A 24262-nucleotide genomic window follows, 5' to 3' on the forward strand; every position below is an offset into this window, starting at 1 on the left:
AGTTGTGATAGAAAAATTTGGCGATCATGCGATTTGGCACACGTCGCTTATTTTCTTTGGCGCTCAAATCCTAGTGGTGTGTTCACAGAGCACGTTCTTCGTTCTCCCATTCGTAATGCGCACTCTCATTCGTAATTAACTTCGAATTACTTAATTTGTCATACGCAGTTTTGAGAGCGAATTACCTCATTAGTAAGTAATTCAGGCCGCGGCCGCCGTAGCCGAATGAGTTGGTGCGTGACTAACATTCGGAATTCAGAGAGAGAACGTAGGTTCGAATCTCGGTGAAACACCAAAATTAAGAAAAACATTTTCCTAATAACGGTTGCCCCTCGGCAGGCAATGACAAACCTCCGAGTGTATTTCTGAAAAGGCTCCTCAAGGCTCTTCATTAAAAAGCTCCTCATAAAAATATCTGCCGTTCGGAGTCGGCTTGAAACTGTAGATCCCTCCATTTGTGGAACAACAACAAGACACACACCACAAATAGGAGGAGGAGCTCGGCCAAACACCTAAAAAGGGTGTACGCGCCAATTATATATATATATAAGTAATTCAGGTCGTTTTCGATTCGCCACTTCTCTGCTCGCTATACTTCGGCTCTGCTCGATGGACGAAAAATTTGCATACGAAAGCAACAACAACGACCACAAAGTTATCGAGCAGAAATCACTACTAGCGAGTATGATTATGCCCCATAAAACTCTATTTTCAATGCTGCCAACTCTCTTTTCTTATATTAGGCAAGCTTAATTGGGCTGTGTTCAGACACGACAATTTTTGTTGTAACGGGTCGTAACTTTTGGTAGAGAGTCGACGGGTAGGGGAGAGGGCACCGAGTTGCTCATTGCTCGGCAACATGCTTTGTGTTCTCGTTATTCTCAATGTTGTTGTCGATTGCAGACTAAACACAAAATCAAATGGAAGCAACTCGATTAGACGTGTCTGGACGCTGTTTTCCTAATACTCATTAAGTGCTTCCAACCAAATGCCATTTTTGGCAGCTCTTTTCCAGTGCTGCCAACGCATGCTTATTTATGCCAGTTGCTTCTCGCTAACGGATGGAAAATCGAAGAGGGTTTCAATCGGAATTATCTTATGAATTACGAACTAATAATTGCCTCTATAATTTTAAACGGAAATTTGTCGTTGTTACTCATCAAGTCAAAACGAAATAGTAAACCAAAAGAAAGAATGATAGTAAATAATTACCAGAAAAAGTATATTTTACATCAATGAAAGCAAAAAAAAAGAGAATTTGGAAAACGATTATTATATCGAGAAGGAGTGGAGGAGACCACCTCTATGAGAAGCAGTTCCAGTTTATCATTAAACTCTGAAAGTTTAACCTGGAAGAAAGTTAGATCTTTAAAAAGTTTATTTGGACTTTTGAATATTTTAATATAATATGGCGAGTTGTTTAGAAAGCAAGTTACGTGTGGTGGGAAAATAATAAAAATCCAACTACTTCAGACGAGCTAGAGGCCAACATTCAATATACTGTTGCCAATTCCAATTATTTACTTCTGGATCATAAATGAATAATTATAGTTATAGAGTATGTATATATACATACATACATACTTGCTATTTTTGACAAATGGTAGTACTTACATTTTTATGCCGCATCCGAACGGCAGATGGATTCGATGAGGAACTTTTTCATGGCATTGCTATTGCCTGCCGAGGGGCGATCGCTATTCGAAAAAAAAATGTTCTGTCATTTGATGCCTAATGCCCGGGGTTAGTTACATAATTATAAGCACCCAATATTCAGCAGCTGATGATCTAATTTTGGTTATATTAAGTTCAAAAAAACTTCCTTCATCACTCACTTAGAAGTTTTCTGGGAGTAAAAAAATGCACTTTAAAAATGAAAGTTGTTCAAAAACAGAGGTTCAAATATCCTAGCTTTTTTTGGCTTGTGCATTGATGAAATGAAAAGAGCCCCAGTGATCCCTAAAAGTCCGGTTGTTCCTCTAGGCATGTATGCTGTAACTAATGTCACAAATCCATATAATTTTTTTTCGGTGAAGCAGATTTCGAGATACCGATCGGTTTTGGATTAAGGAAATATAAGGAAGGTCATAAAATCTTCTAATACCTACATTTTCGTGCTTAACTGCCAATCCGTAATTAAAAAGCGAGTTTTTTCATACAAAATTTCTCTCAGATTTTGAGGTTATAAAATAATTCTATAATCTAATTTTCTGTGTAATATATCATTATTTTTACGAGTGTAAAGAAAAACGCCAAAGTAAGAACTAAATAAAATGGATACCGGCAAAGAAAACAGGTTTGTAGACATAATTCTAATAAAAGTGTTGTTAGGTATTATTAAGTATTTTAGTATATAACAAAAAAAGAAGCGTGTGTCCATAAATGTGTGCCCTCTTATTACTTATTATAAAATATAATATTTAAATTCGCAAGCGGATTGCTGCTATAATTTTTAGAAACGTCGTTTACGGATTTCCTCCATCTGTTTATTATTAGCAGCCAATTGCGCAAATAAATTAGCTATTCCTTCTCCTCGTCTTTTCTTCATATCGTTAATAATAATTAAACAAACCAAAAATACCGAAATATTCCACCAAAATAATTTCTATGAAGAAAAACCTTTCACAACAATATTGACAGCTGATTGTCAATTTTGCAGGTAATCTGCCGTAAGTGAACGGACAGATTAATTTGGTGGATTTATTGGTAATTAATGCATATGTGAACGTACTTTTAGGCTTTGTTTGCTCTCAAGAATCTACTAACGATATTGAATTATAGCGAGCTCGGTGTGAAGTCCTCTTTTGCAACTTTGTATATTATTCACAATGGTTTTCTAGGTCGTTGGCAATGCGCTGAAATCGTGTCGAACGTCAAACGCGCTGAATAGCTGAATGTCAAACGACAAGTGACAGCTGTCAGCTGTCCTTTCCTTTCTTTCCGGTGACTGCTACACAAAAGACGCTAAAGTATGTAAAATTTGTAAAATTTAATCGTGTAAAATCTATCTAATCGTTTTGGCAATGAGTGCAATTAACTTAAAAGTGGTTGTGAAATTTATTTGCATATTAAAGAGATATGCAGATTAGAGTGTTCAAAATATATTAACTGCCTTTTATCATTCATGTTCTCATCGGCAAAACGAATAACTAAAACTCAACCCATAGATTTTGGAATTGAAATAGTATTGTATACTTCATTGTTTCTCTTTGTGTACGTTTCAGGATGTTTATGCCAAAAGCTCATCGTGTCGCTATCTATGAGTACCTCTTCAAAGAGGGAGTCATCGTTGCCAAAAAGGATTTCCACGCTCCCAAGCACCCCGAGCTGGAGACTATTCCCAACTTGCATGTAATCAAAACATTGCAGTCATTACACTCACGCGGCCTGGTAAAGGAACAGTTCGCATGGAGACATTATTACTGGTACTTGACCAACGAAGGTATTGAGTACCTCCGCAGCTACCTGCATTTGCCTCCAGAAATTGTGCCGGCTACATTGAAACGCCCAGCTCGCTCAGAGACAATGCGTCCACGCCCAGCGGCGTCTACTCGCACTGGCGACTCTTCCAAGACCGGTGAGGACCGTACAGCGTACAGACGTGCGCCCGGTGGACCCGACAAGAAAGGTGATGCTGGTCCAGGTGCTGCCGATGTTGATTTCCGTGGTGGTTTCGGTCGTGGCGCACGCCCTCAATAATTTAGTTGTAAAACGATGTTACAGATGGAAGTTTTTATTTTAAAGTAAATAAAAAAAAAAAACAATCACGGAAAAAAGGGTTTTTTTTTTTGTTAAAATATAGTAGTGAACGAGTTTTTGTGCGATTGATATTCAGCTTCGAATGTTTACTCGTACATTTGGACACCGTGCACATTTTGAGAAAAAAGATTAAACAAAGTATGCAGCCATTTAAGAGAATGAAGAGCAAATCAAAAATGTGCATGATGGGCTACATCATCTACATACAGTTTGGCGCGCAATGTGACGAAGGTATCATATATTGTTTGTGAAATTGTGCACAAGTTTTATCAAGGGCGATAATGCAAATTCAATTACCTCACGACTAAGAGTCTTCTAAAAACTAGAAATTATTTTTTGAAGTGTAAACAAACGCTACTCATTTACACATTTTTTTAGATCTCGGGAGGGGGGGGAAATAATTATAGACTATGGCTGTAGTACCGATATTGAAATTTCACTTCGGGCACTAGCTGACTGCATTTAAAGTATTAAGAAATAAGCATACTAATTTTCCACAACAATACTGCGAGATTTGTTTTGCAGCGTCTCCTTCGTCTGGCCCGAGCTGGCATATTTTTTGCTTTTGTTTCCTCTCCATTTACCTTATCAGAAGTTTGCTTCGTATTTGTTTGTACATTTGTGCACATATCTACAGCAGCGCCATAGCACAAATGTCAAAATGTGGTTTGTTTTCTTGTAAACTTCGCCATTTCATTGAACGGATGTTTATCGACAAACGTATAATAATCACAATTGTGTAAAAGTCATTAAAAGAACAACATTTGGTTAAAATTATTATGAAAGCTCAACGCCGAGAATATTAATAACCACATTTTTAAACCACTAATACAACAAGAAGTGATGGGCCAAGTGCAGTCAATTAGCGATTGCACTATACCGGACACCGTAGATGCTGTGCATATGCAGGTGGTGCGACACGCCAAAGTTCTATCCGAAATTAACTCTCTGAGCTATGAGGATTTTAAAGCTTGCTTGGATAGCCTAAATGCGCTGTAAGTAAATTGCATCATTTGCTTTGCGATTCACTTTCTGAATTTAACGCTTGCAGCTCTCGTAAGTGCATCGATCCCAACGGCAAACAGCTTGTATTCCTTGTAAAACGTGGCACGGACACGTCACTATTGTGGAAAGCCACGGTTAAAATTGCTTGCATCAAGGTGGATCCTGCTACGCGGAAAATCGATAGCTATAAATTTTTGAACTTAAAGCAATTTTTGTGCGTATTTAGAACATTCCAATCACATTTGGAAAGTTTAGTGTCGAGTGAAAATCAAGTGGTAAGTAAAGATAATTTATTAACCAAACTCCGCATGACATTTAAATACTTCAACTTGTGCGCGTATTGCAGGATTCACGCCGTAGCTCACTTTCCCAAACACCCAACGACGATGATACAACTGGCGCATCTTCGGTTGGAGGCAGCAATTTTATTACAGCCTCAATTTTAATGGAGAGAGTAAACTCGCTTGTAAATAATAGGCATGGTTCAAGTAGTGAAACTTCAAGTGGCCTGAATAGTCCTACGTCATGTTCGCATGTCGCTCATGTTGATGAATGCTCAATTTGTTTGGATCGGCGTACAGAGGTCATATTGCCATGTATGCATAGCTTCTGTACACCCTGCATTGAACAATGGTTTGTGTATTGCATTGCAACCTGAGCAAAATAATTTAACATACATATGTATTTGTACTTTGCTAGGAATGTCAACAACAAAACATGCCCTATTTGCTCTGAAACACTGGACAGCACAGATGAAACTTGGGTTATGCCTGATATACCTGGAGTAGAAGAGATAAACGAGAAGATATGTGCTGAATTCATGAATTTGGCAAAAAATTAAAGAAATATTCCAAATGTGCGTCTATACATAGTTGAGCGGCATTTTTTCGCCAGTATTTTCGCTATTGACGAAAATAAATTAAGAAACAAAAAAGCAATTTTCAGATTGAATAGAAAAAGTAACTCAAAATGTCCAAATATGGAATGCATGCCAAACAACTTTCAATGGTCAGTCCCGTGCTACGAATTTACCAGCGATTTGAAATTAAACTGTGACTACCATTAATTTAACAAAATCTAAATCAAACTAATTTTTTTTTGTTTTGGAATCTTAAATGTTGTTTTTCTTGCACATCTGGAGGTGCAAACTATTCCCTATTAAGTATTTTGAATCCAATATTTAAACCATAACATTAACATAATAACCAGGTTGATTTCATTTAACTTTATTTTACACATATTTAATACATACGTATGCTCACCCTTGCCTTACCATCATCCCACAAAGAATTATACTGTGTAATGTTATTTGCTACACAACAATTTAATCATGTACTGCTTATTGACAAATTTGCATATATAAGTATTATACACTTGTGTTATAAACTAGTTTTTTCTCTTGTTGGAACAATAAATAAGATATTGCGAGACATACATTAATGTTTAAACATAAAGTACTACAGCTATAATTACACGCAATTAAAATTAAATATTTATTAAATTTATAACAATATCAACTATGTTGCTATTGTTACTATAGAAGAAGTGGTGCTCGGTTTGTTAGAATTGCAGCTGACTGAGCCGCATTTGGCGTTGGATCAGTTGGCGCGTCGTTTAATTGTAACTTTACCCTTAGCCAAATGGGACATGCTAATTTTAACTTTGCTGTCATTTGTTTTTTTCACCCACACCTTCAACAGATAAATAAAATGTTTGCTATAATAAAATTTTGTAAAACAGATTTTAACTCGAATGCTTACAACTTCATTGCCGATGGCTGTTATTGTTGCTGCAAATTTTACCAAATCCTTTCCTTCTACATATACCTGTTGACCTCGATGGAACCATCGGCGCTGATATAGCAATTTGCCATCTTCAATACGTGTCTCAACACTAGGACTGACATTCGAGTTTGTGGTTTCGGCTAGCATACCTCCGTGTTGTAGGCTACTAAATGGGCTGCCACCTATACCATTTTGTTGCGTTGCTATAAGTAATTAAGCAAAAAATCAATTTATGGGTTTATTCTATAAAGCACTCACTTTGTGCTAGTGGCTTGCCTCGTAGTATCGTTTTCACATCGATTTCGATTTCCTTTTCGTCCAACAAGTACACAAGTAATTGACCGGTTGTAGGTTTCCGCCGCTTCTCGACCACCGGTACTGGCTCATTTGGGCGCCGTCTTAGTTTACGTGTAATAGTGGGCTTTATCTCCGTCGAGTCATTTGTTAGTTCTAAATTATACCGTTCATTTTCGATAAGCTTCTTTCGTTCCTCTAAATCAGCTAGAATGTTCTCCTTTAAGTCGATCTATAAGTATGGATATTGATGCAAAATCATTACATTTTTGTTTTTATAATAACACTTTGAAACACTCTTCAAAATCTCTTTGTGATACTGATGAAGTGACAGCCCATGACCGGATATAAACGGGGTCTTTTCCTTAGAGTAGACCAGACTGTCGTGGGAATGCTTGTTTATTATATTCATACAATTTACCGGACAATGACTCTTACCTTCTTTTCCTCGTACTCCTTTTGCCCTGCTCGTCGTTCGGATTGGTAGTCCTTTTCCACGCACTCTTTTAAATATTCTCTGTAGATGTCATTGAGCCTCACACGTTCTTTGCATTGATACTCAAGCTTTTTCACACGTTTAATATAGTCGGGATGCGTGAGATACCTCAGTTCCTCCCGCTGTTTGTTTAATATGGCTAGCTTGTGTTGATACACTCTACATTTACAAAGAAATATATTAAAATTTTTAATGAATTTATAAGCAAACACCCTTTATATTAAATTTTTACGTACTGTTCCTTCAGCTCATGATTGCTGCCACCATTTGTTGTGTTTGTAGCATTGCTGCACCGACTATGATTTCTAAATTCCGTTTCACTCGCGTCGTCCGTGTCTGCAAGTATTTTTTAATTGTTTTAACACTTTTGCAACAAATATACATATCGTCCCCTTAGTATAACAATAGCCTATGTGCTCATAGGCTATTATTTTTTTATTGAATTTTTGGATTCTCCATCGTCGATTTTATAGTGGTCAAAATTTTGTCAAATTCTAGTTCCACAAAGTGGGTCAAAACGTCAGTCAAAAAATAATAAATATTTGCAGACATAAGGAGATTTGAGTGAGAGCTACTTTCGACAAAAAGTTTGAAATTCATTTTCACAAAACATCAAAAAATTTATAGGCTATTTTAATACTAAGGGGACGATATGTAAAATTTCTTTAATTACCCTCTTCACTATCATATGCATTTTGATCGTAATGGTTGGACCGCGAATCGTCATTATCCTCATAGTTGTCGTAAAATTGGCTTGGGTACCCTGGGAACGGCATATTTTCTACATTTATTCGCGCTTTCCTTTTATAATTTTTAATTTATATATTTTCCTTGGAGATCTTTAATAATCTGCAAATGTCTCACAAAGCATAGATAACTAGATGTGAAACTTATTCATTTTGAGAGAGAGCGCGCCCATGAGGACGTTTCAAAACTTGGTAGCACTCACACATTATGGGATTTTGAACAGCTGATAGGCGAAATGGCTGGCTACCAGAAGAAACGCGCCAAAAATAATTGACGAAAACAGTTCCTTTTTTCATAGTGGAGAAATGACGCGTTGAAATGTTTATAATTATTTGTCTTTAAATTAATTCAATTGAAACGTAATAATTTAAATTGAAGGGAGTTTTAGAATTTTTCAAAGCCTTTTATATCCTTTTCAACTTCTACTTTAATTAGTCTTATGCACATATGCATATGAATACATTTTACTCGTACATACATGTACTTTTATTGAAATCTGTATGTTGGTTTATGTCTGTAAATTGGTATATACGTAAATATTCTATGAGTGAAAAGCGTAGGTAAGGGAATTTAATTTGAGTTTGAGTTATTTTACGAAGATTAAAAGTAATCTGCTTTAACTTATTCAGTTCGTTGTTTGAGAATTTTTGTTTTTTGTTACCCACTTTCTGTGTTATATTAAAAAATCGCAATAAGTCATGTTTTTAATTATAACTTAGGTTTTTCGGGTTCATAACTTTATTATTATTAAATTACTTATGAATATCCGTTTTAAATAATTTCATTTACATATAAATTTTAAAATTTTTTGCTTATTTATGTACATATTTCATACGGATTGTGCTTATTTTTAGTATATGTTGGGGGTTACGAGTGATATAAGGCTATTGGGCAACCGCACACTAAATACTAACCTCAATGGTGGTATGGAAACTAAAAATTCCAGACCTTTGGTTCAAAAATACCCAATTCATGTTTCTACCGGTGTGGCAATATTGGAAAATGTTATAAAAAATGCACATTTTTCAGCGCTCTCACGAGAAAAAGAGTTTCACATCTAGTCATCTATGTCACAAAGCGAGAAACAAAAATACAACAAAATTGGCTGCCAAGCCTTTTTTTGACGTTTGCCTGTAAACATCGAAAGTAAAAGTTTATATCTTGATAGGCTAGGCAATATATTGCCAATGGAGACCGTTCATTACTTGTCATAAGAATTACCTGGTAGTTTGAAAGGCCAATATTTTATCTCAATGAAATGTTCATCCATAATGAAATGTTCATTGAAATTAGTCATTTGCTCTATCTTGTTTTCCGCTATTTTAATTGTTTCCAAATCTCTTTTGCAATAAAAACGGATTGACTAAAAACTTTGATTTTTTCTTGCGTTTGAGGCAGTGCTCATAAATTTGACATTTCTTCTCATTTGACAATCAATGTTGATGGCAAAACTTAACTGGCGGAATTTCACGGCTGTGAAGTTAGTACCAGCCTTAATTGTAAGTAGGGGCATTCCTGGGTAAGTGGGAGCAAGATGTATTAAATAATACGACGTTTCAATCGCAGTTTACTTTTGGGTATTTTGCTGCTAGCGTGTTAATACTATATTTTCACCAAAGACAAAATCAAGGTTTACAAGTTTTGGGTTCGAAAAAAATGTCAACTGTTTCCACTGCGTGTTTCATGGAGATTGTGTATAAAGTGTAAATAGTTTTTTTTTCAATCCTGTGTATGTATATATATCTACATTTTAGACACCGGCGGCCATTCAAATTGCTCCGATATTGACAAGCTGCAAAATATTGTTGCCATGTTTTGATAAGAATAGAATAATAAAAGAGAAAAATGACGGAAATGAAGTAGTGATGGAATTTCGATATGAAATTTGTATGTTATTTGACAAGTATCAAAATACTGGTGTGACTGGTGTTTGCCCTTAAGGGGTTATATACGGTTAGAAGGCCGAAAAAAGCGAATTTTCCAGAATTTTATCTGAGAAAACTTTTAAATTTATTGATCTCAAAATTTGTAAACATATTATGTTATCTTTTAACTGTACTTTAAGACTTAGTATTAGGAGCTCCTTTCAAACAAGACGTTTTGCGGTGGCCATTATATCTCTGAACTGGATCCTCTGAAATTAAAAAACCTTAAAGTAATAAGCAAAAAAAAGGCGCTTACTCAAAAAAAAAAATCGATTTTTAACCAAACTGTCGGCCTTAAATTGTTAAAAAAAAAGTTATCGGTGAGGAAAAATCTGCTATTAATTACTAAAACATATATTTAAGAAGCTCGTGTTGAAATTTGAGACTAATCGATTTAGCCGTTCTTTTCGAGTATTGTTGGTCAACGACTTTGAAAACACCATTTTGAGAAAAACGTGTTTAAAGTTTGAAAAGGACGATATACAATTTTCTGTGCGTATTTTTAAATATATGTACATTAAGAAAATAAAATTAAAAAAAATCTACTTTTTTTTATTCTAATTCTATTTAACCTCTTAAACACGCTGCCACTTAAACCCAAATGTACGAATGATTTTACCATATTGTAATGCAACGGAGCCTTGGGGAGAAATTAAATATTGCTTCACGCTGTCCATATTTTTCAATAATTGTAATAATAACTGTTTTGGAAACCATTTTGTCGACCAACATGCTGAAGTGGAAATTTCCCAATTGCTCGACACCAATCCAGGGAGGAAATATATGAATGAAAACCTTAATTATATAGTTAGTACGAATGCAGTGAACGCAATTGCCTGGCGATTTAATCCGCCGTGCGAGCACCCTCCACCAACCGATCAAATATATTTAGCTAACTAAAAAATCTGTAGTGTGCGGCGGCTTCAAATACATGATGGTAAGCGATTTTTTATTTCGCTTGTAGTGATGCCACCTATTTACGCACAAATAAAAGCAATGTTGCACTAGATGATGGTTCATAATAATGTATAAATTTCATTAGAAAAAATATAAAGAAGTATATAAAAATTCTGATAAAGAAAGTGTGGGAAAAAAATTTATATGCGCCGTTTAAACTAGTCCTGCACCCAAATTGAAAAATTTTTTTTTCTCTTCCTCTCCTCCCTTATTTGCGCTCACAAATAAATACCATACATTGCAATCATTTTCATCCACGTTCCATGTTCATTCACAGCGGACAACGTGAAACTAAAATCGTAAATCCACACGTGTCTGGCGAAATCAATTTAAGCCGATTGTTTTGATTTCTTTCTCGTCTGCGGTCTGCTTTATTTGAGTGGGACATTTCTTCGATTTTTTTCATGTGTGTCTCTCTATCGCAATTGCAGTGTTGCCTAGTTTGGATATAAAAAACACTAAAATGCTAATTCAAAGAAAAGAAAATACCAAATTTTTATTAAACTACTTAAAATACTTTGTATACGAGACAAATTGTTTTTACTTTCTTCGTTTTTTTAAATAAATGTGCTATGATTATGTACAATAGATTAGAAGAGTTTCAAAAATGCATTGTTGTATTTAAGATTTATGTTAAGAGAATTTCTTTAAAAAAAGACCCAAAAGACTTTTTTTATCTGGTATTTTATTGTTTTATTCTTTCACTATGACCTCTACGGCTTTACTTCATATTTATTTAATTCAAAGGCTTTTTAAAATTTATAAAAAAGTTTTAAATGTTAAGAGGAGTTGACGAGAAGAAGATCCAATATTCTTGCATAAGGAGCAAAAAAATTGATTTGCATTTAATTTTATAAGAATCAACAAATTTTCAACAGCACTGAATAATTCACAGCATAACAATTTTCTTATTTTAGATATAAAAAGCACGAAATTTATTCTTGAAACAAGATTGCGCCCAAGGCGAATTGAGTGAGTGCGTGACGACACACTAGTCTAGTTGTGCAGTGTTGCCAACCCTTTACTCTTCTTGAAAGAAGATTGCGCCCCACAGAGAGTGCATGACGTCCCATTGGCCGAGTTGTGCAGTGCTGGCAACCATTGCTCTTCGCAATAAATTTAGTGCTTTTTTATATATCAAAATGCAAAAATTTTAAAATTGATTTGCATTTAATTTTATAAGAATCAACAAATTTTCAACAGCACTGAATAATTCACAGCATAACAATTTTCTTATTTTAGATATAAAAAGCACGAAATTTATTCTTGAAACAAGATTGCGCCCAAGGCGAATTGAGTGAGTGCGTGACGACACACTAGTCTAGTTGTGCAGTGTTGCCAACCCTTTACTCTTCTTGAAAGAAGATTGCGCCCCACAGAGAGTGCATGACGTCCCATTGGCCGAGTTGTGCAGTGCTGGCAACCATTTGCTCTTCGCAATAAATTTAGTGCTTTTTTATATATCAAAATGCAAAAATTTTAAAGTTTGTGTTTGTTTCTTATTTTTAATTTAAATCTATTGAATCTACAAAAGAGTGTTAAAAAGGTCACTCTGAGATGAATTTTGTGGTAATGAAAATTGGTTGGGACTTGTTAAATTTGATATTTTGAAAGTGTAAATTTAATTTTTTGCTCCTTTTAAGGTTATGCAAGAATATTAAATGCCCTTCTCTCAACTCTTCGTAACATTGAAAACCTTTTTACACATTACACACGTTTGAATTCACTGAATGCGAATTAAAACCATAGTGGTGTAATCGCTTCATCCGGTCCTCAATCCTTAGTGGGATATAGGGCATCAAGAGGTGTATTCACAGTAAAAATAAGCATCAAAATACTACTGAAGAAACTATAACGGCATTTTTACAAAAAGAGTACCTTATCTTGTCACATGACCTCAAATTTAGCAAAAAAGTCGTTCACTTAACAAAAAATCATTAATTAAATTGTAGGTACCCATTGATCTAAAAATGAGCTTCGTCGCTGAGCACAATTTTTCGACTTTAAACTTTCTTAACAGAACACTCATTTTTATAATAAAATTCAATGATTTGTAAGACGATTCATGGTTAAATTATACTGGATTGCCCATATTCGACGGACCCATGTGTTTTTTTTAATCAAAGAAAAACACAATTTTTTTGATGTTAACGATAATAATCATTTTATTTGGTTCAAGTAGATTTGTTGACATCACTTTTTGAATATGATATCTCTCAAATGGCCGCCTTGAGTCCGTACGGCGTATTGTGCCCGTTTTGCAGCATTTTTCATAGTTTTAGCTAACATTTCGGCTGGAATAGCGGCTATTTCCTCACGGATGTTGATCTTGAGCTCTTCTATGGTCCTTGGCTTATTAATATAAACCTTTGATTTTAAATATCCCCACAAGAATAAGTCAGGTGACGTTAAATCGGACGAACGTGGTGGCCAGTCAAAATTGCAATTTTTCGACATCAAACGACAAGGAAACAATTTCTTCAAAAAATCGATTGTGGTGCGAGCTGTGTGTGGTGGAGCGCCGTCTTGTTGAAACCAGAATTGCCTCATACGCTTTCGACGAATAATTGGCATCACAAAAGTGGTTATCATATCGCGATAACGCTCTCTCTTCTTCTTCTTCTTCTGACTTCTTTTGTTGAATGTAAATTTCAACAATTTGGGAGCGCTCGCGTGCCGTGTACTGTTCCATGGTAAAAATCTGCTTGGACTGACGCTTTCAACGCGGTATGCAAGGCGAATTTATTATAGGTGACAGCAAGCACATACATACATTGTGTAAAATAAGTACCCGGAATTTATAATTTAAACTCTCCCGGGAATACCTGACACTTCAAATTTGGTTTTTTCATGTTGGTACACATGTCCTTGAATGCACAAGCCTTATTAGAACGGGATCTATTACTTAGTGTGTTTTATTCTGCAGTCAAAGTGAGTTGATCTTTTGTTTACTTGGCGAATTTTACTATGGATTTTTGCAAGCATCGGAAGGAGGTCTCTGAAGACATGGTTTCCCGAGCTAATACGGACCCTACGTTCATGAAACGCATAATAACTGGTGATGAGACATGGGTCTACGAGTACGATATGCAAACCAGTCAGCAATCGTCTGAATGGCGCTTCGAGAACGAGTCGTATCCAAAAAAACCACGCCAAAGCCGGTCAAAAGTGAAGGTTATGCTCACGGTTTTCTTTGATTACCAAGGCGTGGTGCACTCTGAGTTCCTTCCAGAGGGCCAAACGGTTAATAAGGAATATTATTTATCCGTTTTAAGGCGTTTACGTGAAGCCATTCGCCGTAAACGGCCCGAATTGTGGAAGGACAATTCGTGGATTCTGCACGACGACAACGCGTCATCGCACCGAGCCTTGATTGTACGCGAATACAAGACCAAAAACTTAATAAATACTATCGAACAGCCACCGTATTCGCCAGATCTCGCACCCTGTGACTTTTTTCTCTTCCCAAAACTAAAATTGCCACTTCGGGGAAGGCGTTTTGAGTCGATTGAAGACATTAAAAAAAATTCGCTAAAGGAGCTGAAGGCCATCCCGGCGCCGGCCTACCAGCGGGCCATGGATGACTGGGTTGTTCGTTGGAATATTTGTATCGGCTCAAAAGGAGCCTATTTTGAAGGCGATCCAACAAATAATGATGAATAATATGAAAAAATGTGTTTTTTTTTTAAATTCCGGGTACTTATTTTACACAATGTATAAGTAAAACCCTACATGTATTTGTTGTTGCGTTTGGTCCAAGCAACACGTCAAAATCAGCAAGCAAATGTAAACATACGAATGTAAACATACCAATACATACAAACAAAGCATATCATTTTGACGTAAGCCATACCTACGGTGAAAAATTCAGCTGGGTGAATGCTGTTACCTATAATAAATCCACCTTGGCGGTATGTCATTAAGCGATCTGACGTCTTTGTCAAAAGATACAGTGTTGCCAGATGGGTCCGTCGAATATGGGCAACCCTGTAGACCGAACTGAAGATGATTGACAGTGAAACAAAACACGAAACGTGCGTCAGCTGTTTAAACCAACTGTTTAAAAAGATAATAGCTAAAAAATCACCCATTATTTAGTTTGACAGTAGTCACGCGTGATCTGTCAAAAAACCACATTGGAAAAAGTACCTCCAATCTATCACCTTTTATTTTACTTTTCCTCTTGACCTTTTCAAGGCACCATTAGAAATTAAGAAACGCACAGATTTTATATATTTTCTTCGCATTTTATTATTTTGCATTTCTTAGTTCAAGTACATTTTAATACTTTTCTTGCATTCTAGTTGCATTTAAATTTATAATCATTACTTTCTAACTTATACATACATACAAGACTTTTGTCGAAGAATTTCCACCGACAAAGCAGTGCAATTTCGTGCGCTTTATTCATTTTGAATACGTCTTATTGTAATTAGTATTCATTTTTTTTAAATTAAATTTGAAAACATTTTATTTCTTAACATTTTCACACACTTGGTCCATTTGAATCCATCATTATGCTTAGCCTAGTCTAACTATGCTAATCGAATTAATTTTTGTTTGCAGCGCATTTTTTCTACGGGTTAAAAAATAAATAGTGCTTAAATTTATATGAAAGTGTATTGATGTTTGTCACTCGGCGTCGTCATTTCACTTGAGTCCATCTGATACTGCGTTTTGAGTGATTTACTTCTTTTTATTTACTTGGTTTTACGTACTATTAATATCGTTTGCAATTTAAAGAAGAGTAGGCAGAGAGAAGGCAGTATAAAAATAATAATTAATATGGAAATGTTATATATTTCAAAGATCAGTTTTTTTGATAACTAAATGCAAACAGCAATGAGCGTAATCAACTTTTTTCTACGTAACTTTTACATTTGTTAAAATCAGTATTTGTTTAATAACATTAATCAGTCGGTTGAAGTGTGACAGTGTTTTAATGCTTAGAAAGTACGTGTGTATGTATGTACCTATGCATTTATTTACATATAAATGCAGATAAATTTGACTTTTGAACGCCTCTCGAATTTAAATTTAGTTTTAAATTTTAAGTTTTAAAATTTAAATTTTAGTTCCATGATTATGAGTTTGAAGGCCATTTAACCAATTTACATGTGCATACATATATATGTATGTATGTTTCTAGGTATGTTTTCTTGTACATAGTAAGTAGGCATACACTTGTTAGGTTTTTAGAAAAAATATATTTGCGTGGCCTACGTTCATGGCTCTCAATGTGTGTGTATGTGTTCTTATATAAATACATCTATGAGAAATTCGAAAGTTTAACGTTTACAACATTATATCTAGCATATCATTTGCTTACTCACATTTATTATATGTTTACGTGCTCTTATGTGCTACCATAATACTCATTTAATTCTAAACTCGCTTAGTTGCTTTCGTTTGTTTCTTTTAATTTTAATTTCTTTCAGTTTATTTGTTACAACATTTTATTTTACATACGAGGATTGCATTCACATCTGTAAGTTGTATGTGTGTGTGTAGGTATGTATGAAGCTTGATTTTTATATGTGAATGTATGCGTGTACATATATCTCCCTATGTGTGTGTGTATACATACATATATGGCCCTAGAGATTTTACTATAATTTAATTACAAAGTAAAGAATAACAAATTTCATTCAAGTAAACAGCTATAAAGTGAATACTTCAAAATAATGCCGAAATATAGACAAATAATTGTATTAGATATATTAAAATAGTACAGTACCCTATACAAATGCCAACAGATTCCATTGGAATGCGTCGAGAGATAATATAAAAGCATAAGTATAGTTAAAGGTTCACATACTACTTCGTACATATGTAAGTAAGTGCGAATGTATTTTGATGATTTCGCGGTTAGCTACAACAATTTTTTCTAACACATAAAAAACAGTAGAAGCGAAAGCATCTATACTTAAGATACACTTATCTATGTTAGTCCATATACATATGAAAAATTATGTAATGACAATAAAAGCACTTGGCGAACATACATATAAACTAGAGATGCACTTTGTGTGAAATTAAAATTATAAAAAAAAATTATTATATTTCTTAACGATTACTCGTATTTACAGCTGCCTAAGTCACTAAATTAATGAGATTACATTCACTTAAAAATATATGCCAATCATTTATTAAAAAAAAAAAATAAAATAAAAAAATAACTAAGCAGCAGCACATTAATATTAATAGACTACATCATTGAAAGATGTTTTGGCCTAGCTTCTCCTACAATTTGTAGTGTGTGCCTTGATATTGTTCTACAAACGAAGGACACTACAGAATAAATGTGTTCTGCAGACCTTTTGTTTTTGAGAAGCTTTTCATGGCATAAATGCACATGGAGATTTGCTACTTGTCTGCCTCAGGCAACTGGCATAGAAATAACTTTTTGTGCTTTTTAAACGAAATGCGCATAGTACCAAGCAGATACTCACGCATGTACTACTGGCATGTCACGCAGAAATGGCCAGCAACGGCGACCGCCTTGCACATTACCTGTACATGCATAAAATATAATATAATATAAAACGAAAATACTTTACATACTTAAACTTGAGCTTAGATTACTCTGCTCATCGGAGTTCGGTGACATGAATGAAATATTTGCAGACTGTTTATATAAGTATATAGTTACATACAATATATTTTTAACTTATGTATGTCAAATAAGGCTCATTCTTTAATCGCTGCCATGCAAGAAACGCTTAAATGAAAAAAAAAATTTCACATTTTACTGAGTTAAGTTTGTTATGTGGAAAAAAGTTTCAAAAATATATTTAATTTACTTTTTTTGTTTAAAAAACTATTTTTATGTATCAGACTTTTATTTGAAAAAAATTCTAAAATATTAATAAAAAAAATTTTACTAATATATGATATATTATTAATATTATATTGGGTATGAAAATTAGTTTCCGCCCTCGTAAAAGAGGTGTCGCTGCTGATACTATTTTTCTGTTCGCTCTAGTAATATACTGGTGATTTGAAGGTGTATATGTAAGGTCTCGATCACAGTAGTTGACATGCGTTTGAAGCGTAAAGACCTTTTTTTATCTGACGTCAAAACTGTCTACGTTCGTCCCGAACAAACAGCATTCCCGCATCATGCTTCATTATTACCTTTTAAAGAAAAATGCAGCTGAAACGTGTCGTATATTTACGTGTCCAATATTTACGGTAATCACGCTGCATCAAATACAACTAGTAAAGAGTGGTTTCGATGCTTCCAAAGTGGCAATTTCGACGTGAGTGATAAAGATCACGAAGGGGTACCAAATTCGAAGATACTCAACTACAACGATTATTGGATGAAGACGCATGTCGAACCCTTGATGATATGTCTAAAGAGTTGGATGTTGACAGATCAACCGTCAGGAAATCTTGGCTCACCCGCCCTATTTCCCAGTCATTGCACCTTCGGATTACCATCTGTTCCGATCAATGCAGTCAGCCCTTATTGGAGCGCGGTTCACTCCTTACGAGAGCAGCGCAAACTGGCTCAATGAATGGATCAAGTTAAAAGAATTCGAATTTTTCGTCAAAGAAATCCGTATGCTGCCTGAAGCATGGAGTAAAGTTATAACGTTCAATGGCACATATGTGCATCACATAATATCAAGTATTATTTACAATAATTATTTAAATAATTCGTAACTTTGGCTAGGAAAGGACGAAAACTTGATCACATACCAATATGATTATATAATATAAATTTAATATTGATCAAATTTTTATTTTATTTGTAAGCCGTTTTTTCAACCCTAGCGTTTTATCGACACATGGAAAATACCTTTTCTAATTTTTTAGAATTATTTTAACATTTTTATTTACGTTCTTGTATGGCATGCAATTTTGAAATTTAAAATTTTTGCCTTTTGCCTTTTAAAATGCCTTTAGAGCTATTTGTTATACATACATATTATATATGAAAAAAATCAATGACGTAAAACACTGAGGGTGAAATATCAATACTTCAATATTTAGCGATGCTGTTAGGTTTGAGCTGAAGTTACTATAAATTTATGGCGTGTAGAAGCTTTTTGGTTCGGTTTCTAATTTGCGCACATATTCAAAATTATAGAGACCAAATCTTAAGGCCACCACAGCCATAGCTTAGATATTGGTTGTAATTAAGTTTTAACTGTAAGTACAACTTTCTTAAAAAAAAAACAAGAAAAATATTGCTGTTTTCTCCTCGTCAGCAATGCCAACAATCGGTGCATTTTTTCGACAAGAAAAACATGTTTTTAAAATAAATATGCTCTCAGATCGTTAAAATTCTCAAACCTCACCCACCACTATAACTCCCGTTTGATTTAAAATAATTTAAAGTCTCTAGAGAGTAGAAGGTCTATATTATCACTGTATTTTGCTTTTAGTGTAACTCAAGCAGAAATTGATTGTTCATCTCTGTTACGGAGCATCTCTGTTACTAGAGCTTTACGCAACTCTCATGCATTTCATCTTAAATTGCTTAACACGAATTATGCGCGTTTGCTCCTATTGCCCGCGCACTAATAGAGTTCAACGAGATCTCGAGTTCTATTCCTTCACTTTTCGGAGTAAAGAATGAATTTTATGAATTTCTAATCACTTTTTTTAAATAATTTATTTAACTATCTGTAGAAATTGAAGCTCATATTAGCTTTAAGAGGTATATAAAAGCTATTATTATGTTTTAGACTTGAATTAAATGATATGATAGGAAAATTATCTGCTGTTCCAAGGTGAATTAAATTGTAGGATGCTGCAACTCCGTTTATAAATTTATAGTCAGAATGAGAGGTTTAAAGTTTTTAATATCTTTCTTAACAAAAAAAAAAAAAAAAAATATGTGGAGTGTTTCTTGTTATAAAATAGACAGTTTTTCCCTGGAACTGCTTATGCTATGGTACCGAAATTCCATACAGTTCGATAAATTATGCCACTTCAGTCGTATTTCCCAAATTTTTATGGGATGTTTAGCTGCTACAATAAAACGAATGCCGTACTACGGGTGAAAACCAATAAGTAATGGAAACGGTGGCGTGGCATTTCTCTTAACCTTTTTGCATCACCGTTCGAAATGCGCGATTCACTCAAAATACCTTGAGTCGCCCCGACTTTTACTGTTTGTTCTAATGGAAAGGAATGTTATTTTCCTTATCTATTTTCCTCAAACTCAAAAAACAAAAAAAAAAAAAAACAATTTATTGCGGATTATTCTGTTATTGGTGATAAGAGAGAGTTTCTGTTCGCGGATTATTCCGTTGAATGATGCAAAGGGGTAAATCTCAAAATAAATGAATCAATGGATACTTAAAAATCTTAGTTCTTCTCATGGATCTTTACCAAGGTTTGAAAAAAGAAATTTACATATTTTATCAATAGAAGCAACTGTAATTGGATGAAACCAACTACTTACAGCGAGCATTGCATCGACTACGGGCGATTCTATTTATACATAGGTATAGTAATAATAATTACACAACCTTCAACTGCAAATACTTAATTCATGCCACTCCCTCCGACCTATTGAGTTTGATTTTAATATAGCATAAGAAACCTTGTCTAACCTTCACTTAATTTTAATTTTTTTATATGTATTTTTATTAACTTAAAATGCAAAGTTACGCTGTTATCACAATTTATCATTAGAGTTTTCTAAAATATATGTAGTTAAATTCTTCGATTTGTATGCCCAGCGTCGTAATATGTTATGCGGGGAGCAAATGAGAAGAGCTAAAGCAATTATGTAGCGCATTACTAACTACATATTGATTTTACTATTTAGTGGTACTTTTAATAAAATAAATTATTGTATCAAAAATATCGGCGGAAATCAACTTATTTATATAAATAGTTACACAGTTTCATTTGCACACAGAAGCACATCTATTACACGAAGCCTAAATTAAATGGTAATTTAAAAATAAAATTAACAAATAAAAAGTAAAAAAAAACTTAAACTACATAGTTACACAAATTATGCTATACATATTAAAAAAAACGATTAACTATGAACTAATTAATGCTACACTTTGCTTCTTACAAATTAAAATTGTCGGGTCACATGAAAACTATACAATTAACAGTTAAAACTGTTGTTTCAAAACACTTTCAAATTGCAACAGACCAGTCAGTTTCATTACGCATACATAAAATTTAAAATACCTTAAGTAGTCTTTTAAGTTTTTGTTTTTGTTTTATTTATGTGTTTTCTTTTTAATAACTAGTTTCTTGTGTGTGTTTGATTCAAAAGTGTTTTAAAAAACAGTGCACTAAATACACACGCTCAGCTTGTTTTGTGAGTTGATCAACACTTTAGTTGCCTATTACTTTTTGCTATTTGTTACTCGCTATTTTAATAATTTATATTTAATTTTTAATTTAAAACTCCGTTGATTGTCAGACAAAGGAGGAAAAGCCAGGCAGTGGAGCCCTCGACCTGGCCATATTATTCACAATAATTTGACCACCATTGAGACTCATCACTGCACTGCCTTCCGGTTCCGAGTCGGTGTAGCTGGAGTAGTTGCGCACCGGTTTCTGTTTCTTCCACGATTGTCGCAGCGAATCATTCACATTGGCATAGTGATTGACGAACGAGTGCGGATCGGAGCGCACGCTCTCGTTCTCACTCTCGGAGTGCTGCAAAAATATAGATCAGCAAACACAGAGGTGCAAGTGTGCGAAAACGACGTCGAAAACAAAAGCATTGTTAATGAGGTGAAATGAAAGGAAAAGAAAAGAAAATTTAAAAAATGCGTTAAGTGGCGTTCTTAAACAAATATATATTTATAAGTTATTTGAATGAAATGATTCTAAATTTTCTAAAAGCCAAAACAAAAAAAAAATAAAAATTAAATTTATAATTCGGCAAATAGTCGCATTCAACTGTAAAGCTAGTGAAGTTGGGCATTTGTTGTTGCCAAAGCTTAAATAACCTAAACCGCATATGTACATACTTATCTGATTTCCAAAGGATTTATCAATCTCAGCTTGAAAAATAAATAGATATGAAGAAAGTTTAGTTGAATGGATATTTCATGCGAGGAGTCCAGTGTATTGGGCAGGTGAATGCTAGTTGATCGTTTTAAGCTCTTTTGTGATCATATTGTAAATGTTTTCAAATAAGGTAATACTTTTTTTTAACCACATATCAAATGTACGTTGAAAATCACATTTTTAAAAACGTCAAATATGAGTGACGCATAACTTCACATTTGGGATAAGAAATCAATTTCTATCATTATTTTTATTTGAGACTAATTTATGTAAAAATACGCGACTTTCGTAATTGTTTCCAATAAGATTTATCACTTAAGAATTTATAACTTGTGGCAAATTTGTCTGAAAACCCTCCTTAAGTAGCTTTGATAGCCTCATTAGACCAACAACATAACACACAGACGGACATGTCAGACAAAAATCACTTAAAAATAAGTGCGAACTCTTTCATAACTCAATCCTAAGCTGCGTTGAAGCAGAGTATCTTCTACAAAAAACAAAAAGTTGTCACTTCTAAAAACTTACTGTGTAAGCACAGCTACTTATCAACTAATCAAACACTACTACTTCCTTTAAATCAATGTGTAATTCTCACCTGTGATGCCTCGGAGGAGCTCACCTCTGACGGCTTCTCCGTAACGCTACTATCATCGGGATTCTCATCGTAGCACTTCAAGCTCTCCTCATCGCTGTGGTATGCCACAGAGGCCGGCGAAGGACGCGGTGGGCTTTTTCCAAGTTGTAAATTTGTTGGCGGTCGATTAGAGGATTTTTTACCCAGTGTGCCCAAGGCGCCACGATTCAATGTGCCTACACTATTTAGTGTACCAGTGCCGACACCGTGCCGTGAGCGATACAATTCTAGCGCTAATTCCTGCCTTTCATCAATCGACATGGCCATGGACTCCTCGAGCGTTTTTTGTGCCTCCTCTGTAGGCGGAAAACATTGTTTTATTTTATGAAAAATATATTATAAAAAAATTTATAAAACTTACGCTTATATTTATAACTTTTGCTCTTCACACATAGCACCGCAATGACCATAATGATGATGACAATGGAAGTCGCCGCCAAAGAGACCATAAACCAAGTTTGCCGGTAGAATGGTTTGTGTTGTAAATAACCATATTCGAGATGCAGTTTCGATGGCGTCAAAATGGAATCTTTGGAATAGGCGGGGAAAGAGATGCCATAACGATTGTAGGCAATCACGCGGAATGTATAGGCGGTGGATGGCAATAAGATTTGATAGCTGATTGTGAAATCTTGTATGGTGCCGCTATTCGTTTGTTCGATTGTCTCCCAGCGGGAGTCGTCTGTTAGGGTAAAGAGATTTTTTGTTTTTTATATAAAATTGATGATAATAAATGCAGCTTTAAGTGATGGTTTGAAAAATGTGTATTTAAAGTAAACAACAAACAAAAAATATATGTTTCAGATTAGCACTAATAAGATATGTACAAGCATATGTTATGTGAGATTGGTGTGCGGAAGTAAGAAGAAGAACTAATTATTTTGTATTTATCTACAGCAGAATTCCGAAGTTAGATAGTTACTATTAATAGAACATACTAGGTTAACGGGAAAGTCGTTCTAGATACTTAATTATTATGTAGGTACTGAACAGTCAAAAAGACCTACCACACAAACTTTTGAATTACGTGAAGTAGGAAGCACTAAGTGAAAAATCGTAAACCCAATATTTTATCACTCAGTAAGTTTAAACTGTCATGGTTTGATTCTAATTTTACTCATGATTTTTATTACTTGACATGCCCTTTAATTCAAAATAGAGAGTGGTCGTAAGCAAAAAAAAAAATGTATAATCTTTTAAATTGAATATCTCGAAAACAGTTGAGGTATGAACATCATGTCATAAACCTAAATAAATAAAAATGACCTAAATAATAATGTGTTTAAGTATCTAAGACTCATTTCCGGTAGTCCTGTATAAAAAAGCACATTTAAGAGTTTGAAAACAAACAAAAAATGTATTATTATTTATAGAACTTATTTCATGCTAGCTCCTGTTTTATCCTTGTACACTAAAACTATAGCCGAATGGGTAGGTGCATGACTACCATTCGGTAATGAACGGGTTTGAAACCTCAGTTGGACACACCAAGTGAAGCCAAGTCCTTCTCCACCTGATCTTTCCAACGCAGAGGAGGCCGCCCTCTTCCTCTGCTACCACCAGCTGGTACCGCATCGAATACTTTCAAGGCCGGAGCGTTTGTATCCAATCGGACGACATGACCCAGCCAACGTAGCCGCTGGATCTTTATTCG

General features: G+C 34.6%; 4 protein-coding genes across 5 annotated transcripts in view; 2 read left to right on the forward strand and 2 right to left on the reverse strand.

The window, feature by feature from the left end:
• Positions 1 to 2879: 2879 nt before the first annotated feature.
• LOC128858203 (40S ribosomal protein S10b) lies at positions 2880 to 3776 on the forward strand. Its single transcript, XM_054094271.1, has 2 exons — positions 2880 to 2969; positions 3225 to 3776. Exon 2 carries the CDS (start codon positions 3226 to 3228, stop codon positions 3697 to 3699), a length of 474 nt encoding a protein of 157 aa, XP_053950246.1. The 5' UTR covers positions 2880 to 2969; position 3225; the 3' UTR covers positions 3700 to 3776.
• A 421-nt stretch (positions 3777 to 4197) lies between these two features.
• Positions 4198 to 6198, forward strand: LOC128858202 (RING finger protein 141-like). The gene is made up of 4 exons (XM_054094270.1): positions 4198 to 4754; positions 4811 to 5039; positions 5111 to 5397; positions 5464 to 6198. Exons 1-4 carry the CDS (start codon positions 4603 to 4605, stop codon positions 5603 to 5605), a joined length of 810 nt encoding a protein of 269 aa, XP_053950245.1. The 5' UTR covers positions 4198 to 4602; the 3' UTR covers positions 5606 to 6198.
• On the reverse strand, positions 5975 to 8221 carry LOC128858201 (sin3 histone deacetylase corepressor complex component SDS3). 2 transcript variants are annotated; one of them, XM_054094268.1, is made up of 6 exons: positions 8012 to 8221; positions 7575 to 7674; positions 7281 to 7497; positions 6825 to 7074; positions 6525 to 6751; positions 5975 to 6455 (listed from the first exon to the last, which is right to left on the reverse strand). In XM_054094268.1, exons 1-6 carry the CDS (start codon positions 8112 to 8114, stop codon positions 6363 to 6365), a joined length of 990 nt encoding a protein of 329 aa, XP_053950243.1. In that variant the 5' UTR covers positions 8115 to 8221; the 3' UTR covers positions 5975 to 6362. The 2 variants fall into 2 exon arrangements, with proteins under 2 accessions (XP_053950243.1, XP_053950242.1); XM_054094267.1 differs by having other exon boundaries at positions 6807 to 7074.
• Positions 8222 to 17867: 9646 nt separating this feature from the next.
• The window catches only part of LOC128858204 (protein sidekick), a 102842-nt gene continuing 96447 nt past the window's right edge, over positions 17868 to 24262 (reverse strand). The window contains exons 12-14 of the mRNA XM_054094272.1: positions 22970 to 23290; positions 22570 to 22904; positions 17868 to 21614 (exon numbers count right to left, since the gene is read on the reverse strand). Of these exons, the coding sequence (XP_053950247.1) occupies positions 21372 to 21614; positions 22570 to 22904; positions 22970 to 23290 (899 nt within the window). The 3' untranslated portion in view covers positions 17868 to 21371. The remainder of the gene's footprint in view (positions 21615 to 22569; positions 22905 to 22969; positions 23291 to 24262) is intronic.

This window comes from Anastrepha ludens, chromosome 3 (genome assembly GCF_028408465.1).
Source record: "Anastrepha ludens isolate Willacy chromosome 3, idAnaLude1.1, whole genome shotgun sequence".
Classification (NCBI taxonomy): domain Eukaryota; kingdom Metazoa; phylum Arthropoda; class Insecta; order Diptera; family Tephritidae; genus Anastrepha; species Anastrepha ludens.

What these genes read in the sequence shown, in the direction of transcription:
- LOC128858203 (XM_054094271.1), top strand. Translation starts at nt 3,226, where the DNA reads ATGTTTATGCCAAAAGCTCATCGTGTCGCTATCTATGAGTACCTCTTC.
- LOC128858202 (XM_054094270.1), top strand. Translation starts at nt 4,603, where the DNA reads ATGGGCCAAGTGCAGTCAATTAGCGATTGCACTATACCGGACACCGTA. An exon ending in TGTCGAGTGAAAATCAAGTG is followed by an intron (nt 5,040 to 5,110) that starts GTAAGTAAAGAT and finishes CGCGTATTGCAG; the next exon opens with GATTCACGCCGTAGCTCACT. An exon ending in ACACCCTGCATTGAACAATG is followed by an intron (nt 5,398 to 5,463) that starts GTTTGTGTATTG and finishes GTACTTTGCTAG; the next exon opens with GAATGTCAACAACAAAACAT.
- LOC128858201 (XM_054094267.1), bottom strand. Translation starts at nt 8,114, where the DNA reads ATGCCGTTCCCAGGGTACCCAAGCCAATTTTACGACAACTATGAGGAT. An exon ending in AATCATGAGCTGAAGGAACA is followed by an intron (nt 7,498 to 7,574) that starts GTACGTAAAAAT and finishes TTGTAAATGTAG; the next exon opens with AGTGTATCAACACAAGCTAG. An exon ending in CAGCCATCGGCAATGAAGTT is followed by an intron (nt 6,456 to 6,524) that starts GTAAGCATTCGA and finishes TATCTGTTGAAG; the next exon opens with GTGTGGGTGAAAAAAACAAA.